This window comes from Narcine bancroftii, chromosome 3 (genome assembly GCF_036971445.1).
Source record: "Narcine bancroftii isolate sNarBan1 chromosome 3, sNarBan1.hap1, whole genome shotgun sequence".
Classification (NCBI taxonomy): Eukaryota; Metazoa; Chordata; class Chondrichthyes; order Torpediniformes; family Narcinidae; genus Narcine; species Narcine bancroftii.
This window is the reverse complement of record NC_091471.1, coordinates 159,322,152-159,341,654: the sequence shown is the minus strand read 5'-3', so window position 1 is coordinate 159,341,654 and position 19,503 is coordinate 159,322,152. Positions and strand designations below refer to the sequence as shown.

The window sequence follows — 19,503 nt, the reverse complement described above, 5'->3', positions numbered from 1 at the left end:
GTTTTCGGTTTGATACAATTGCTTATAAATTTTTAAAAAATTTTCATTAACCTCTAATGGGTTATATGAGATCTGTTTATTCTTCTTCCTTAGTTCTTGTTGCTTGTTCTGTTTTTATTTGCCAAGCCAATATTTTGTGGGTTCACTATCAATTCTCTCTTTTTCTCTATATCTTCCCTTCACAATAAATCTTTCTCTATCGTTACTATCTCTTTTTCCAACCGTTCTATTTCCAGATCATATTCTTTTTTAATCTTGGTCATATAACTAATTATTTGTCCCTAATAAAGGCCTTCATTATGTCCCATAATATAAATTTGTCTGTTACAGAATTTGCATTTATTTCGAAATATATTTGTTGTTCTATGTATTTGCAAAAGTCTTGCCTTTTTAACAATATGGGGTTCAACCTCCATCTATATGTTTTCAGTGGAATATCCTTGAAAGCAATTGTCAATAACAAGGGTGAGTGGTCTGATAAAAGTCTTGCCTTATATTCGGTCTTTCAAACTCTCCCTTGAATCTGTGCCGACAACAAGAACATATCAATCCTAGAGTAGGTTTTATGTCTGTTTGAATAATATGAATAATCACTTTATTTTGGATGTTGTTTTCTCCATATATAAATTATCTTAATATCATGCATTGAGTTCAATGTAAATTTAGCTGCTTTATTTTTTATAGTAGTCTTCCCAGTTTTATCTATTGACATGTCAAGGTTAAAATTAAAGTTTCCCCCAAGTAAAATGTGTCCCTGTGTGTCTGTTATCTTTAAAAAAAATGTCCTGCATAAATTCCTGGTCATCTTCATTAGGTGCATAAATGTTCAACAAGTTCCAAGATTCTGAATAGATCTGGCACATCATCATTACATATCTACCCGCTGGGTCTGTAATTACTTTCTTTATCTTAATCGGGCACACAAAACTCAAAACGGTCAACCAGTTTACCTATTTCGGCTGCACCATTTCATCGGATGCAAGGATCAACAACGAGATAGACAACAGACTCGCCAAGGCAAATAGCGCCTTTGGAAGACTACACAAAAGAGTCTGGAAAAATAACCAACTGAAAAACCTCACAAAGATAAGCGTATACAGAGCCGTTGTCATACCCACACTCCTGTTCGGCTCCGAATCGTGGGTCCTCTACCGGCATCACCTACGGCTCCTAGAACGCTTCCACCAGCGTTGTCTCCGCTCCATCCTCAACATTCATTGGAGCGACTTCATCACCAACATCGAAGTACTCGAGATGGCAGAGGCCGACAGCATCGAATCCACGCTGCTAAAGATCCAACTGTGCTGGGTAGGTCACGTCTCCAGAATGGAGGACCACTGCCTTCCCAAGATCGTGTTATATGGCGAGCTCTCCACTGGCCACTGAGACAGAGGTGCACCAAAGAAGAGGTACAAGGATTGCCGAAAGAAATCTCTTGGTGCCTGCCACATTGACCACCGCCAGTGGGCTGATATCGCCTCAAACCGTGCATCTTGGTGCCTCACAGTTCGGCAGGCAGCAACCTCCTTTGAAAAAGACCGCAGAGCCCACCTCACTGACAAAAGACAAAGGAGGAAAAACCCAACACCCAACCCCAACCAACCAATTTTCCCTTGCAACCGCTGCAACCATGTCTGCCTGTCCCACATCGGACTTGTCAGCCACAAACGAGCCTGCAGCTGACGTGGACATTACCCCTCCATTAATCTTTGTCCGCGGAGATAAGCCAAAGAAAGAGAAAAGAATATAACAACTCCACTGGCTTTTGAATTGTACAATGATACCACTACATGACCTACCTAGTCTCTCTTCAGTTTGTGATGTTCTAATTCCATTAAGTGTGTTTCTTGTATAAATGCTATATCTATTTTCTCTTTTTTTTAAGTAGTGTCAGTAGCTTTTTTCTCTTAATTTGATTGTGAATTCCATTAATATTAATTGTCATATATTTCAATGTATTCATCTTACCCATCCACTTTCACCTCTATTCCACCTCTTCAACCCCTCCATCTCCCTTCTTCTAAAATCACTCTTTAGATTGTTCTTCTTTATGTGATGACACAACTAGTAGGAAAATAACAAAAACCATAAGAAAACCAAAGAATAATATTAAATAAAACCACATTAAATCCCCCTTTACTGAGTTGTCTTTGCCACCTCGCAAGACAACCACAACTCCCTTTTCTACATGGGTTGCAGTATATACCGTAAATGTCAACAGATTTCGCAGTGGGCAGATCCTTCCCCTTCCCCAGCCCCCCCAGAGAAATCACTATATATTATTCTTTAAAATATAACAAAGCCTTTTTTTAGCCTCTTTTTTTCTTAAATGTTTGTTATCAAATTATTAACATTCAAACTTATTTATATACCTTATCTTTACAGTCTTTTTATTATTTTCTTTACTCCTCTTCCAGTTGCTTATTTGGTAATTGATCTGCAAACAATGAGCTTCTTCTGGATTTGAAAACAGTCTATTTTGTCCACCAGGGATGAATATCTTCAACACTACTGGATGCCATAACACTAAGTTATAACCTTTTTTCCATAGTACAGTTTTTGTTAAATTAAACTCCTTTCGCTTCTGTAAATGTTCGAATCTGGATAAAAAAAATCCATTGTACTCCAATGGTTCCTTATTTTCTTTCACTCTTTTAATTACCATTTCCAATATTTTCTCTCTTGCTGTGCATCATAGTAGTTTTATTAGTATGGAACACGGTTTCTGCTATGGTTGCGGCTTTGTTGCCAATGCTCTGTGGGCTCTTTCAATTTCTATTTCTTCTTGGATTTCATCACTACATCACTTAGCTTTCTCATTTCTGCCATAGCATTTTCCATTCTGTGTATTTTTACATCTGTCTCTTGCATGGTCTTTTTAATAGTACTGAACTCAGCCATTATTGTTCCCATTAGAATATTTATTGGACTGTCAAAATATTCCTTATCTACCATCTGCATATGTTTTTAATGTATTTTTTCTTGTACGTCTTTATATTCCTCTTGATCTTCTTTCTTTTGTTCCATTTCTTGGCTCCGTGTTGATCTTGCTTCTATTGTTGTCTTCTCCCCGGCTTCTCCCATTATAGAGTCACCATCTTGCTCTCAGCGTCCTTTCCCTTCTGTGTCCTCTTTAGTATGCGTACTGCGCATGCGCAATTCCTCACACATGCAACACTGGTATTTCTTTTTCAGGCTCCGCAAGCCAACGTTCCAGATCGCCCCAGGGGACTGATATACCGGGTTTACAGCTTGGTTCATCCTCTTTGGGAGAGCTCCCTGTTCATGGACTCCGGTAAGGCCTTCCTCTTTTTTTCTGATGATTTCTTCATCTCTTCTTTGCTTGCCATTGCAGTCTTTTCCTTCTTTGGAACCATCCTCAGAATCTTCTTATACTTTTTATCTTGCAACTTTTTTATGTTTTACTTCTCTGCCTTGTTTTTCTACCTTTTTTTTCAACTTTCTCTGTGGAGGGCTTGTTTTCCATAACCAGCCACTACTCCATCACGTGACCACCTCATCTCTTCCTCAATGATCATCAACAGAGGTGCATCCCAAGGATGTGTCCTTAGTCCACTGCTCTACTCATTATACACCCATGACTGTGTGGCCCGGGTACGATTCCAATCTACAAGTTTGCTGATGATATCACATTTGTTGGCAGAATTACAAATGGAAATGAGGGATCCTTCAGGAGGGAGAGAGATCAGCTCATTGAATGGTGTAATGACAACAACTTTGCACTCAAGGTCAGCAAAACCAAGGAGATGATTGTGGACTTCAGGAGGAAGTTATGGGAACACAACCCAGTGTTACGAGCCCAGAGGACCGCAAAACACAGCAGCAATAGATATTCACCAAGACAAATCGTTACTTAAACAAACATTGCTTTTTAATTTAAAAACAGAATCACACTTTAACTTATCACTATTGACTTAACTATCCTAACTTAACCCCTTCTAATTCTAAGTGCACGTGTATGTAATGTGTGTGTAAGTTCAGAAAAAGTTCTTTGATTCACAGTCCAATCTCACTTCTCATTCCTCCAAGTTCACTGGTTGCAGGCAATTCTTATACTGTGCACACAATTTAACATTTATAAAGTTCACCAGGCTTTGGTGCTTGAAAGGTAAATGGTTCCCACTCAGCAAGGTTCTTGGTGGTTTTCAGAGAGATTTGTTGTTTGTTGGACATCCACAACTAATTCCTTTAAATCGGCCACTTGCTGAAGAAACTTGGCCCCTCAAGGTTCTCCAGATGATAATCTCTTTCTTTCAGGTCACCACAGAGTGCCTTTTTGTTTCCCTTATTTCAGGTGAAACATTATACATCCAGTCCTCTCCTCTTGCATGAACCACAAGGTCTTTGACCAGGCTGAACTAAGCACTCACAACCCGTCTTCCAAATGGGGTTTTCCACAAGCTTTCCAGCTTGTCCTGTTCCAGTTCCATTTGCTGCTGCTGACTGTAGAACTGATCTGTGTGTGTGTGTGTGTGTGTGTGTGTGTGTGTGTGTGTGTGTGTGTGTGTGTGTGTGTGTGTGTGTGTGTGTGAGAGAGAGAGAGACACACACACACACACACACACACACACACACACACACACACACAGAAAGCCCGTTTTACTCTCCCTGCTTGCAAAACCACATGACCCTCCAAGTTCCACTCCAGACAGAATCCGGTTCCAACAAGCTCTATCATCTGTTGCCTTTTTGTAAAGAACAATCCATTAGTGAAGTCTCTTGGGCACTCTCCAAAGCTCCAGCAAAGGTTCTGGGCTGATATGTCTCGCATTAGCAGAGCTCCAGCATTTTAAATAAGATCTGTTTTAAAGTCTTTGTATGTGACCTACACTAAAAACCCTGCCCCAATTTATCTCTCATAAACATTTCTATATTCTGTCACACTTATCTTCATCAAGGGATCAGTGGTGGAGAGTATCAAGAACTTCAAATTCCTGGGTGTTAACATCTCCGGGGATCTATCCTGGAGCTTCCATGTTGATGCAATCACAAAGAAGGCTCGCTAACAGCTATACTTGGTGAGGTGTTTGAGGAGATTCGGTATGTCACTGAAGACTCTCATTAACCTCTACAGGTATACTGTAGAGAGCATTCTGGCTGGCCGCATCACCACCTGATATGGAGGCGCCAACTCTCAGGACAAGAATAAACTCCAAAGAGATGTCAACTCGGACTGTGACATCACATGCACCAGACTTCACTCCATCGAGGACATCTACATGAAGCAGTGTATTAAAAAAGCAGCCTCTATCCTCAAGGACCCCCACAACCCAGGACATATCCTCTTCACACTGCTACCATCGGGGAAAAGGTACAGGAGGTTAAAGATGAACACTCAACAGCACAAGGACAGCTTCTTCCCTGCTGCCATCAGATTTCTGAATAATCAATGAACTTTTCGTGCATTATTATTTTAACTTTTTTTATAGTAATGTTGTAAGGTGATTATAATATGTTTGCACTGTGATGCTGCCACAAAACACTGAATTTCATGACTTATTCATGGCAATAAATTCTGATTCTGATGGATATCAGTACCACTGGGTAGCATTAATTGAGACAGAAATACTAAAGGAACTCAACAGGACTCATAGGGAATAAAGATATATCACCAATGTTTTTGGCTTGAGCCCTTCTTCCATAATGAGTTAAAAGCAGGCAGGTGCCTGTATTAAAAGAAAGGGCAGGGGAGGGAATATAGACCAACAGACAAAAGGTATTAATTGTATAGGGATAGAGCACAGGAGAGAGGAAAGGTGAGGTTTGATTGGGGAGGGGGCTGTTTGCTCTGTGAATGCAGAGCTGGGGGAAAGAAAACAGAGGGAAAAGGGAAGAGACAGACAGACAGACAGACAGACAGAGCTAGATGAGAGGACACATGGAGTCCCCAGACAGAATATGAAGTTTTGTTCCTCCAATTTGTAGGCGGCCCCAGACTGGCAGTGCATGAGACCATGGGCAAGGGAATGGGTGACCACAGAGAAATCCTCACTATTGCGGGGACATAGCAGAGGTGCTTAAGGAAATGTCCTGTCCCTGCAACGTAGAGGAGACCACAATGGGTGCACCAGATGCAGTAGATGACACCTGCAGATTGCGGGGATATAGCTGAGGTGCTTAAGGAAATGTCCTGTCCCTGCAATGTAGAGGAGACCACAATGGGTGTACCGGATGCAGTAGATGACACCTGCAGATTCACAAGTGTAATGTTGCTTCATCTGTAAAGACTGCAGCAGACATGTCTTCCCTTCTCCTCTCCATGCCTTCTAGGGGGACAGTTCCCTCTGTGGCTCCCTTGTCCACTCATCTATTCCCACCAATCGCCCCCTTGGTGTCAACTCTTGTGACTGCAGGATGTGCTGCACTTGTACCCACACCTCCTCTCTCACCACCATTCGGGACTCTAGTCAGTCCTTCCAAATGAAGCAAAAGTTAATTCATGTTAGTGTGATTGGTAACAAAGCATTTGCCAGGTTACTTGTTGTTGAAGGGAACAGAGCAGCAACAGTTTTAAACAGAGAATTTGTCTTATTATGGCCATGTGATAGAGAAACAAGAGACCTGTCAAAGTAATGTTCACTAAGCTTAACAATGAAGCCCATGCAACAGAGAAGACTTCATTTTTACTGAAAAATCAGTCTTTCAAAGCATAAAGAATGGAGAAACACAAATGCTATCTCTGGCAGCTGATGAATATTAATTTAGGGCACAGACTTTTGTAACAGCTAGCATTTATCTATGATTTTAATGTGGCAATATATCCTAAAACTTATCACAATCGCAGATTCAGATATAACAAAGAGCCTCATATTTGTACAGGTAACAAAACACTTGATCATTGTAAAAGGGAAGAAAGGTGTATTTTTTTTAATTGCAGGAGATACAGGAGATCTGAAATAAAAAAGCGAATGCAAAAAGCCCTCAGGGATGTCTGGAAAGAGGAATGTTGGTAACAGTTCAGGTCTATGAAGAGTCTTGGACCTGGAACCTGAACCCTTTCTTTGTTTACATTTCTCTCTTTTGCCTCTTTTCTTGAGTGCAGTTTTTTTGCACTACTGATAAGTAGAAATTATGCCTGGCCCGCAGGAAAAAAGAATCTTAGGGTTTTATGTGATGTGATATATGTACACAGACAATACATCTAAATTTTGAACTTTTAAGTTGTTGCTACTCTACTTGGACCGGAGCAGGCTGAGTGGGCACAGGTGTACAAAATTGGGGGTGTGGAATGATGGTGTAGGTGGGAGATGTGGAAAAATGCCTGTCTTGGCAGAATTAATTATTTTTTTAAAAATTGAATAACTTTAAAGATCTCTCGTAATGGCTACAAGAAATCTAAAGCTCAAACTGTAAAGAAAATGGCTACAACAGAAGCAACAGTAATGGAAGAAACTGAGTTCAACCTCAGTTTTGATTCCTCTCCAGCTTCTTTCGGTGCATCCTCCTTGGGTGAGAATTCCACCTCCAGCGCCACTTCCTCAGGGAATTGAAGAAGATGGCACTAGAGCATGGAGGAAGACTGCAGACATGACTCAGGAACAACTGCGCATGTGTGGATCTTTGCGCATGCGCACAACAGAAGCAGCCTGCATGGAGCCTGCGGGCCCCTGTATCAACCAGCATTGTGGGCCCTGTGTCGACCAGCATTGCTGGCCAGACAAGGGCCAGGCAAAGGTCTCGTGTACAGGCTCAGCTGCTGACAACATCAAGAGAAGAGGAAGAGATCAGAGTAGAAGAAGAAGGATGTGTGCCACAGTCACAAGGAGAGGAATCAAAAGATGAGGGAAGAAGTCAGTACATTCAAGGTAAAGTGGGGACATACTATGTTACTCCAGAACCACTGCAACCCCAAATTTTTCATAAAATTTCTGAGCAAATAATTTTAATGAATGAGAAAATAGATAAAAATTTGCAGAAGTAAGAACAGAATTTACTACACAATTGGGAGGTATTAAGGAATAAGTTACTGTAATGAAAACTAATATGGCAAAATGTATAAAAACTGTTGACAGAATTAAAATTAAAGTTCTAAATTTGAAAATTTTAAAGATTGTCATATGGAAATAGAAGAATGAAAAGATACAATTAATAAGATAAAAGACTCTTTTACAGCGTGGGAGGTTCAGAAAAAAGACTTGTTGCAAAAAGTTGATATGTTAGAAAATCAGAGTAAAAAAAATGTCAAAATTGTTGGACTTCCTGAAGATTTTGAGAGCACTAATCCAGTACAGTTTGTTTCAAAACTAGTTATCTGAAATTCTGAGGTCTGAAAATTTTCCGAATGGACTGGAACTTGATAGAGCACACGAGAGCTCTTAGAAATAAACCGTATCCAGTAATCTATTTTGATTAAGTGTTTACATTACAAGATAGAGAAATTATATTGAAATTGGCAGTTCAAAAGCAAGGGAACAGCAAGGAGTGTTAATGATTCAGAATAATAGGGTATTATTTTATGCAGACCTGAGTAATGCTATTGTTAAGAGAAGAAAATAATTTAATCCAGCAAAATTAGTTTTATGGAAGAAAGGATATAAATTTGCTTTTGATATCCAGTCCTTAAAAGCCTTTTATGAAGAATACCAAGCACAATTTTTTTGGTAATGAATCTGAAGCTTTGCTAATGAAAAATAACCAGAATCTTCAACAGAAAGCCAGAAGCCAACTGAAATTGAAGTTGAAATTGATGATGATGAAGTCAATAGAGATCTTGAAGAAGCTTATCATACTTGATTGACGGACTCATATTGTTTTTGATATTCTTTCTGGTGGAGGCAGACTCTTTTATCTGTCTTCTCCTTCTGAGGCTGTGTGCCACTAGTGGCAAGTGGCACTTCCTGTAATAAAGGGGTTTAGTGCTGATTCTATCAGTATTTTTTGGGGTATTTTAATTTTTTTTATTATTTGGGGATTTCCTACTTTTCCCTATTTGGAGATGTAGTTTATTTTTAAGATTGGCTGTGGAGCTGACACATGCTGTGAGTCAAATATCTTTGAAATTATATTATATTAGTTTGAATTATGTAACATTTAATGTGAATGGGCTCAATAACCCAATTAAAAGGAAGAAAGTTTTAGCTTTTATTAAAAAGTTAAAAGTTGATATAGCTTTTTTGCAGGAGAACCAAGTAACAGAGAAAGAACATCAAAAGTTAAAGAGAGAATGGGTTGGTCAAGTTATGGCTTCGTCTTTTGATTCTAAAGCAAGAGGAGTAGCTATTTTAATTAACAAAAGTTGCCATTTAAATTAGAATCACTGGTTACAGACCCTATGAGAAGATTTATTTGGGAAAATTGCCAAATTTATTCAGTTTTGGACTTCTATGAATATTTATGCACCTAATGTAGATGATGAGAAATTTATTCAGGACACTCTCCTTAATCTTGCAGAAGCAAATGAAAATGTAATAATTGGTAGATATTTTAATTGTTGCTTAGACCCAATGTTAGATAAATCTCAAAAGTCTTTAACAAAAACAATAATTGCAAAAATAATTCTGACCTTAATGAAAGATTTGAATTTAGTGGATATTTGAAGAAAATTGAATCCAAGGGAAAGAGATGATTCATTTTATTCAGATCAATTTGATTCTTATTCAAGAAAAGCTTTCTTTTTAATTTCTGCTCAATTGCAAGGATGAGTTGTATATGCACAATATAAACCTAGAATCATATCAGATCATTCATCATTATTGATTTCATGTTCAAGTTTTGATAAAGTTGACTCAACTTAGAGATGGAGATTTAATTCTTAGTTATTAAAAATGTTGACTTTTGCAATTTTATAAGAAATCAAATACAAATATATTTAGATATAAATACTAATTCAGTTGATAATAAATTTATTTTATGGAATGAATTAAAAGCTTACTTAAAAACTCAAGAAATAAGTTATTCAACTAAGATTAAGAATGATTATCTTAAAGAGGTAAATAAATTAGAGAAATAAATAGTAATCTTGGAAAAAAATTTACAAAAAGATTCTTCCGATAAAAAGAGGGTAGAATTAGTAAATAAGAAAATGCATTATAATTTGATACAGATATATAAAACAGAGAAGTTAATTGAACAAACTAAAGAGAAATATTACGAACTGGGAAAGAGAGAGCACACAAGGTTTTCAATATTGCTAAATTAATCAGTTTAATTCTTGCATCTCAGAAGAAGTGAGATTTAGCCTTAATTTTATCATTAGATGCTAAAAAGGCTTTTGATAGATTGGAATGGAATTATTTATTTAAAGTCTTAGAAAAATTTCAGTTTGGACCAATTGGATTAAGACTTTATATAAAAATCCTTGGGCAAGAGTAGTTACTAATAGACAAATTTCTTCTTTTTAGTTAACTAGGTCTGCCAGACAAGGTTGTCCTTTGTCTCCAGCATTATTTGTTTTGGCAATTGAACCATTGTGTAATTAATAAGTATAGATGTTAGTATTAGAGGAATTAAAGTTAAGAAGGAGGAATTTAACATTACTATGTTTGCTGTTGATATTTTAATTTATATCAGAGATTCTGAAAATTCATTATGTTCATTATATAAGAAATTAGAAAATTTTGGAGAAATATCTGGTTATTAATTGGAACAAAAGTGAAATTATGCTGTTAGTTGAAGGGGATTATGATCGACGTAAACAAATTGCTCAATTTAAATGGACACAAAATCCAATTAAATATTTAGGTATTAAAATTGATAAAAATTTAGATAGTTTATATAAGTTAAACTATTTACCATTATTTCATAAAATTAAGAAATATTTAAATCGGTGGAATGATCTACCTGTAACTTTAACAGGTAGAGTGAATTGTATTAAGATGAATATTTTTTCCAAGGATCCAATATCTTTTTCAATCTATTCCTTGCCAAATACCTCAAAACATTTTAAATATCCTATTGTTAGGAATTTTTTAATGGAATGGAATAATGGCAAGAGAAGCCTTGGAAATTTTAACTTGGAAATTTTAATTAGGTGGTTTACAACTTTCATATTTTCAGAATTATTATAAAACGGCGCAACTGAAATTTATTTATTATTTATTGATTTAAATAATAAATTATCAGTATGGGCAAATATAGAATCAGCTAAAATTGATGAGGAATGTATATAAGGTTACCAATTCTAAGGGAATTGGTCACATGGGTGAATTTGGGCACCATAGTCACGTGGGCCAGAATGGCCTGTTACCATGCTAAATCTCTTTCTCTCGCAACCTAAACGCTAAACTATGTTAACACTCCAAAACAATAGTGAAAAAGTACCACACTCTAAAAGGTGCTGTCTTTGTAACTCAATTTAATTGCAGAAAGATTTTAAAAGATTGACAAAGTTCTAAAAACAAAATGGAAAAGGCTGGAGACATAGCAGCTCAGGCAGTATAAATGAAGAAAAACAGAGGCATCGTTTTCAGTCAATGACTCCTCACACGATAAAATGCTCTGATATTTTCCTTAAAGAGAATGTCTGTGGACCAAGAACAGCTGGTTTTCCCCCCAAACAGCTGTCAGAACATCCTGAACTGGCCTAAACATAAATTACTCTGGTACCGTCAAAAAGTCTGTCTGAACTATTGAAACAATGTAAATAATTATATTATCTGTATTTGCGTCATGGCAAGTTGTCATAATTTAAATATATACTCATGTTATTGGTGTACTTGTGGAGCTGCAACAGTTAAGAATTTCAGTGCAGTTATACATTGTATTTACATGTGTGACGCTAACTTCTGATATTTCACACCCTGGCAGGCTGGTAACTTGGGTAACCCTAAAACTGAGCAACTGTCCTAAATCTTCCCTGTTCCCGTTATTATTTTTAAAAATCAAACCCCCACCTCCCCTTTGCATTCTTTCATATTGCGAGAAACAGAAGTACCTTCACAGAAATTGCTCGAGACAAAAATTGAGAACAAAGAACATTTATTATACAACAATGCAAAGTTGGGTGCTTTCCCCTTACCCTGGGAATACACACATACACTGGGGCTCACCCAACTTTTATACAGTTGATTTCAGTATAGAAATACCTTCCCCCTTACATTCTTCTGCCTCCTGGATGAGTTTGGCATTAGGCAAATCCTGTTTGCCTACGTGCTGTTTCTGTGAACTTGGAGGACCAGGGGGTATCCTGTCGGTGTCCCATCATGTCATTGTCCTTATTCACAAACCTGCCTTTGTTCTAATTCACACCTTTCCGACTCTCAGGGCTACAACCTTCTTATATGCAGAATTTGCTAATTCGTCTAGGGCTAGAAGACCCTTATCTTATTCAGACTAACTTTACTTCCTACATCCTATTATCTATCCTTATCTCATTCATACTGGCGAACTTGCTGATTCTGTCTAAAAGGTTAGAAGACCCTTACCTTATTCAGACTAACTCTACTTCCTACATTCTAATATCTATTCTTATCCTATTCATACTGGCTTTATTCATTACACATATAGTTTCCTCATCTTCATATTTTTATCTCAGTTTTACTCATCTCTCACAATATGTACCTGTAATTTGGGAATGGACCACGTTGAACATGCATTAATTTCCCATTTAACATCTCACCCACACACAGTTACATTCAATCTCACGTTGTGGTCAGTGGCGCAGGCGCAGCTGCCCGGGTCCTCCCACTTCCCGTCGGTCTTTCGGATAGTGTCATGGCGTCGGACGGGGAAGTCGTGAGGCGCGTGTGTGAGACGGACGGTTGCGATAAGGAGGCGCGGCTCCAGTGTCCTATCTGCATTAAACTCGGCATTCAGGGCTCTTTCTTCTGTTCGCAGGTAAACCGTGGGCTTTCCCCTCCCTCCACCATTTGCCAATGATCCCTAGCTTGTGGTTTGAAGCGGGCGTTTTGAATGGGATGGTCATTGAAATCAGAGTCTGGGCTCCTGAGGCCCCGCCGTTTCACTCTCAGCCGGGGCCCTGACCCCATCTCCTTCGACCCCAAGGTTCGCCTTCAACCAGGACCTTTCGTGGGTCCTCCAGTCCCGCACTCTACCTGTTCCCCGGAGTCCTCGCCGCGGGCCCTGCTCTAACTCTTTACACCACCCCCCCCCCTCCCGGGAATTGTGCTGCCACCTTACTCCCTCCTCCCCAGGATCCTGCCCTGAATCCTCGAGTCCCGCCCTCCACATGGCCAGCAATTCCAACTTCACCACTACTTCGTACTTTAATCCTCCACTCTTGTTTCCCCTTCCTAATTCTAACAATCTCTACGTTTTGCATTCTACTCTCACCCACTTATTGCGACTCATTTCACCATCCCATCCCATTCAACTGAATCTCCAGATCAGCCTTTTCACATCTTGCAGCTCTTGCTGGATGTCTATACAGGAAGCACTTAAAGCCCTCCACTGGAGCAATCTACTCCCCCAATGTACTTGCATGGAATGCATACAAACAGTGAGAAGGTGGAGGAACTCAAGTGGGTCAGGCAGCATCCATGGACATAAATGATTAGTCAATATGTTGGGTTGAATTGGATGCAACTAACCTCCATTCTGCACCATTCACCCATTTTGCTTGTCTATCCCACACATAGCAATTCCTCCCAGTTGGCTTTATCAGGAGGTTCATTATTGAAAGGGCTTGATTCTACTTTGATGTGGGTTTATTGATAAAACCTATGTGGGGACTGCAAACTTTTCCACAGATGGGGTAGATGGCTGGTTGGGTGAGGTGCTCCTTCTGCCATTTATGGAGGGATTCCATGGATTCTAATGTTGGTACCATCCTAAATGCTTCTCCACTTTGAGGACTCATGAGGTAGGAACATCAAGAGTTGATGAGAATGTTCATTTGTTTTCTGGTGAGACTTTGAGTATAACTTTAAATATTTTCCTCTGTCTACCTTGTAAAGAGCTTTGAGTGGGTGCAGTTCTGGTTACCCAGTTTGAGAAAGAATGTCATGGAGCTAGAAAAGGTGCAGACAAAAATCGCAGGGCTGTTCATTGGGCTGAAGAGTTTAAGCTATATGATTGTCTTAGACATTTCTCCCAGGAATGTAGGAAGGAAAGGGGGGAATCTTGGAGGCATATAAAATCATGAGGGGCTGAGATAAATATAGTCTTTCTCCCAGTGAGTCTAAAACTACAGGGAATGCATTTAAGATGCAAGGGGAAGGATAGTTGAAAGGAACATGAGGGGCACCATTTTCATACAGAGGGTGCTAGTTATATGGGCCAAACTGTCAGAGGAAGTACAGAGATGGGAACAATTTGCAATTTTCAAAAGTCATTTAGACAGGTCCATGGATGGGAACAGTTTAGAGAGAGATAAGGCAAATGCAGAAACTAGAAATAGCTTGGATAAATAACTTGATCAACATACGTGGAGTTGTTGGGCTGGAAGGGCCTGTTTCTATGCTGTAAGACTGATTTGTGGGTGCCAGTTTTTGGAGTCTGATCTTGGGCAGATAAATCATATAAATTGGTGTAATTAGCACATTATTAATGGAAATATTGGCTGGGATTGGAAACTGATATTGCATTGCTTAACCTAGTGAATTTATAAGATTTTGTGGAGATTCTGTTGGTGGTACCTTTACAATATTTTGAGGTGTTGGCCAGGTCTCAAGCCCAAGAGGACAGAAACTCATTGGCCTGGTATATCATAGAAACATAGAAGATAGGAGCAGGAGTAGGTCATTCGACCCGTCGAGCCTGCTCCGCCATTCAACGAGATCATGGCTGATCTTAAAGTTCAGTACCCCGTCCCCGCCTTCTCTCCGTAACCTTTAATACCCTTATACTGAAGAAATAGATCTAATTCCCTCTTAAATATATTTAATGAACCTGCCTCTACTGCCCTCTGTAGCAATGAATTCCACAGATTCACCACCCTCTGGGTAAAGAAATTCCTCCTCATCTCAGTCCTAAATGGTTTGCCTATTATCCTCAAACCATGGCTCTGGGTTCTGGATTTTCCCATCATTGGAAATATCCCATCTGCATCCATTCTGTCCAGTCCTGCCAGAATTTTATGTCTCTATGAGATTCCCCTCTCAATCTTCTAAACTCCAGCGAGTACAATCCCAATTTGCGCAATCTTTCCTCATAAGTCATTCCAGGTATTAGCCTGGTGAATCGCCTCTGCACTCCCTCCATTGCAAGAACGTCCTTCCTTAGATCAGGTGACCAAAACTGCACACAATACTCCAGGTGTGGTCTCACCAAGGCCCTGTACAGCTGCAGAAAGGTATCCTTGTTCCTATACTCAAACCCTCTTGATATGAAGGCCAACATACCATTTGCTTTTTTAACCGCCTGCTGTACCTGCATGCTCGCCTTCAGAGACTGATGTACAAGTACCCCTAGGTCTCTCTGCACTTCCCCATCTCTTAATCTATTGCCATTCAAATAGTAATCTGCCCTCCCGTTTATATTACCAAAGTGGATAACCTCACATTTATCCACATTGTAGTGCATTTGCCATGTATCTGCCCAGTCCCTCAATTTATTCAAATCAACTGGAGCTACCTGACCCCCTCTTCCGTGCACACAACCCCTCCTAGCTTAGTGTCATCTGCAAATTTGGAGAAATTACATCCAATCCCCTCATCCAGATCATTAATGTAAATTGTGAACAGCTGGGGTCCCAGTACAGATCCTTGTGGTACCCCACTGGTCACCGCCTGCCACTCAGAAAACGAGCCATTTATCCCAACTCTCTGTCTTCTACCTGCCAGCCAGTTCTCAATCCACATCAATACTTTGCCCCCAATCCCATGAGCCTTGATTTTGGAAGCCAGTCGTTTATGCGGGACCTTATCGAAGGCCTTTTGGAAGTCCAGGTACACCACATCCATTGGCTCTCCCCCATCTATTTTACCTGTCACCATCTCAAAGAATTCCAATAGATTTGTCAAGCACGATTTACCTTTTGTAAATCCATGTTGACTCAGTCCGATTCCTTCTCTGCTAGTCATATGCTCTGCTATTACATCCTTAATAATGGATTCCATCATTTTGCCCACTACTGATGTAAGGCTCACCGGCCGATAATTCCCCACTTTTTCTCTACTCCCCTTTTTAAATAGTGGGGTAACATTAGCTACCCTCCAATCCATGGGTACTGATCCTGAGTCTATCGAGTTCTGGAAAATAATTCTTAAAGCATCTGCTATCTGAATGGCCACTTCCTTGAGTACCCTAGGATGTAGATTATCAGGCCCTTGGGATTTATCTGCCTTCAATCCCATCAATTTCACCAAGACCATATCCTTAGAGATACTGATTTCTTTCAGTTCCTCCCTTGCATTAGTCTCTATGTTTCCCAACATGCTTGGGAGGTTATTTGTATCCTCTCTTGTAAAAACAAAACTAAAGTAAGAATTTAATTGGTCTGCCATTTCCTTATTCCCCATTATATATTCCCCTGATTCCGACTGCCAGGGACCTACTCTGGATTTCACCAATCTTTTCCTCTTGATATATTTATAAAAGCTTTTGCAGTCGGTTTTTATATTTGCTGCAAGCTTACTTTCGTAATTTATTTTTGCTCTCTTGATTAATCCCTTTGTCCTCCTTTGCTGCATCTTGAACTGCTCCCAGTCTTTGGTTGCGGTACTTTTTTTTGGCCAATTGATATGCTCTCTCTTTGGACCCAATGCTGTCTCTAATTTCCCTTGTTATCCACGGTTGAGTTGCCTTTTTTGGTTTATTTTTATGCCAAACCGGTATAAACGATTTTTGCAATTTCTCCATTAGATCTGTGAATGCTTTCCATTGTCTATCCGCAGTCAACTCCCCCATAAACACCACCCAATCAATCTTACTCAACTCCCGTCTTATACCATCATAATTCCCTTTATTTAAATTCAGGACCTTAGTCTCGGTTTTAATTTCATCACTCTCCATGTCAAGTGAGAATTCGATCATATTGTGATCGCTCCTACCCAAAGGGCCTCGCACAACAAGATTGCTGATTAGCCCCTTATCATTGCATAATACCCAATCTAAAATGGCCTGCTCCCGAGTTGGTTCCTCGACATATTGGTCTAGATAACCATCCCGTAAACATTCAAGGAATTCCTCCTCCTCAGTATTTTTACTAATTTGGCTAGTCCAATCTATATGCAAATTAAAGTCTCCCATGATGACAGCTGTTCCCTTATTGCACGCTTTTCTAATTTCTCTTTTAATGCCTTCCCTCACCTCTACACTACTATTTGGAGGCCTATATACCACCCCCACTAATGTTTTCTGCCCCTTGCTATTCCTCAGTTCTACCCATATAGATTCCACATCTTCTGAGTTAATATCCTTCCTGTCAATCGTGTCGGTCCCTTCTCTCACCATCAATACTACCCCACCCCCTTTTCTTTCTTGCCGATTCCTCCTAAATATCGTATACCCCGGGATGTTAAGTTCCCAGGCTTGCCCACCCTGCAGCCATGTTTCTGTAATCCCAATCAAATCATATTTGTTTATCTCAATTTCCACAGCTAATTCATCTACCTTGTTCCGAATGCTTCTTGCATTAAGATATAAAGCCTTCAGATTTGCTTTTTTCACCCTCCTTGCTCTTTGTATCAGATCTTGATTTTCAGTAAACCTCTCCAGCATGAAAATAATCACCATTTTCCTTTCTCAATTATCATTCCTTCTACATTCCACAATCACACCCTTCTAGGCTCCCTCAATGATCATTTAACACACCCACCCTGCCCACATTTTGCCTTGTCCACTCCAACTCTATCCACCAGTAAATTTGTGGGTCAATGAAAACTTTTAGTTCTGAGCTTTATAAATTTGTGTTCAACAAGTGGATTAGGAATTTAGAACCACAAGAAGTTAAAGATGATACAGACAGATACTGTGATGTATTTGAATGATAGAACCAACTCCAAACTGACCGGCTTTGTTCCTCTGAACAATACTGACACAAATGTTTGCATAATATTACATCTTCTCGAGGTCCAAGCATGATAAGGTTTGAGCCATCCATTGAGCATAACTGGGAGGATTAGCAAAATACATCTTCTAGCCATTAAAGTGGCAAAAGCTATCACATGACAGTATGACACTGATAATCGACTGTTCTCTATCTCCACAGCAAATAAAGCTGGGATGAGATTGAATTGTAGCTGAGAAAATGTGGGAAAATGCATTTTAAAAATTTCCTTCCAATAGTGATCTAATGCTGAACAGGACCAAATCTTAGTACATAGCTAATTTATCTTTGGATAAATATGCTCTATCTTGAATTGAATAAGTGAATGATGTGCATAAGTGAAGAGGAACCGACCAATTTTAAACACTTGGTCCATATGTCCTTAGAATAGTTTAAGTCACTCTCCCAAGCACTCTTAATTTTGTTCACAGAAATGCAACATTTTTCAGAAATAAATCCATAAATGAATCTTATTAAACCCTTTTGACAAGGATTTAACCAAAAAAATAAGTTAATACAATTACTATCAAGGGAGAATGGAAAAGTAGTAACTTAGTTTCTCAGAAAATCTCAAACCTGTAAAATTTTTTTTTTAAAAAAAGGATATTAGGGAGATTAAATTTATGTGACAAATGCTCAAATTCATAAAACAGCTGTCTCCAAATAAATCAAAAAATGAAGTCATACCCTTTTCTCTCCATTGATGAAAAACACAAATTAGATGTAATGTTTTGAAAACTTAAGTTTAATAAAATATGGCAAACGTTTATGGAATATTTTAATGTTTAATGAATTAAACAGTAATTTACTGTTTTGTATGCAACATGTGAAGTGTTTGTAGTCTCTTCCTGAACTCAATTATTTATATATAAGGCAATTCACCAACGTACTGTTATCCTTTTGGAGGTTTAAGGCGTCCCAATGCTTTTTCTCTCTTTTTAGTTTAGGGATATAGATTTCGGATTAGTTGGTCTTTTTTTTCTGCAAGAATAGGAGATATAATATTGAATTCTGTTTGTTTATTATTAGTTGCGATGTTCATTTTTATTATAGGATGCATTGTAATTACTCTGTACATGCGCAGCATTATTTTTCTCGTAATTCAATAAAAATTATAAAAATATTTGCATAATATTGGATATTTACCAACAAAGAGCAAGAGTTCAGGGCAGCTTTTATTTCATCAACGAGTTACCAAGGCCAGTTTCAGTGCTGCCTGGCTCATGGGGAACATCACAAACTTTAGCTGTTTACAAATTCTAATTGCATTATATCCATATGAGCAATGTTGTGAGGCTAAAGTGTTGTCTTGAATAGATTGTCAAGTATTTGTTCTGTATTATGATTCCTGTTTTTAGTCGCCTCGTGAATTTGATGGAGGTGTTGAAATGTGGGTGAGTAATGTGTAGGATTTGAAGGTATGTTGAATATGCATGTTGTTTGACAGTGAAGTAAAAGAATCCTTTCTCTTTCATTGTGGATTACAGGGAAATATTTGAGAAACTTTGCCATTTAATGTTTTGCAAATGTGAAAAAGATATGTTTGTGTGTTATTCATTTTACTATGACAAGGAAGAGTTTATAATCTTTGTAAG

The 19,503-nt window shown here is 38.8% G+C and overlaps 1 protein-coding gene across 4 annotated transcripts in view; it reads left to right on the top strand.

Annotated features, from left to right (window-relative positions):
* metap1 (methionyl aminopeptidase 1) overlaps positions 1-19,503 on the top strand; it is a 78,600-nt gene that overhangs the window by 17,771 nt on the left and 41,326 nt on the right. Inside the window, exon 2 of one of the 4 annotated variants that reach the window (XM_069925626.1) lies at positions 3,196-3,295. The exons of 2 other annotated variants lie outside the window; for them this stretch is intronic. Coding sequence is in view for 1 of the 2 variants with exons in the window: in XM_069925624.1 (XP_069781725.1) it covers positions 12,673-12,795 (123 nt within the window). In the remaining variant the exon portion in view is untranslated. Of the gene's footprint in view, positions 1-3,195; positions 3,296-12,659; positions 12,796-19,503 lie in introns of those variants that run through there. One more of the 4 variants, XM_069925624.1, reaches the window with a different exon arrangement.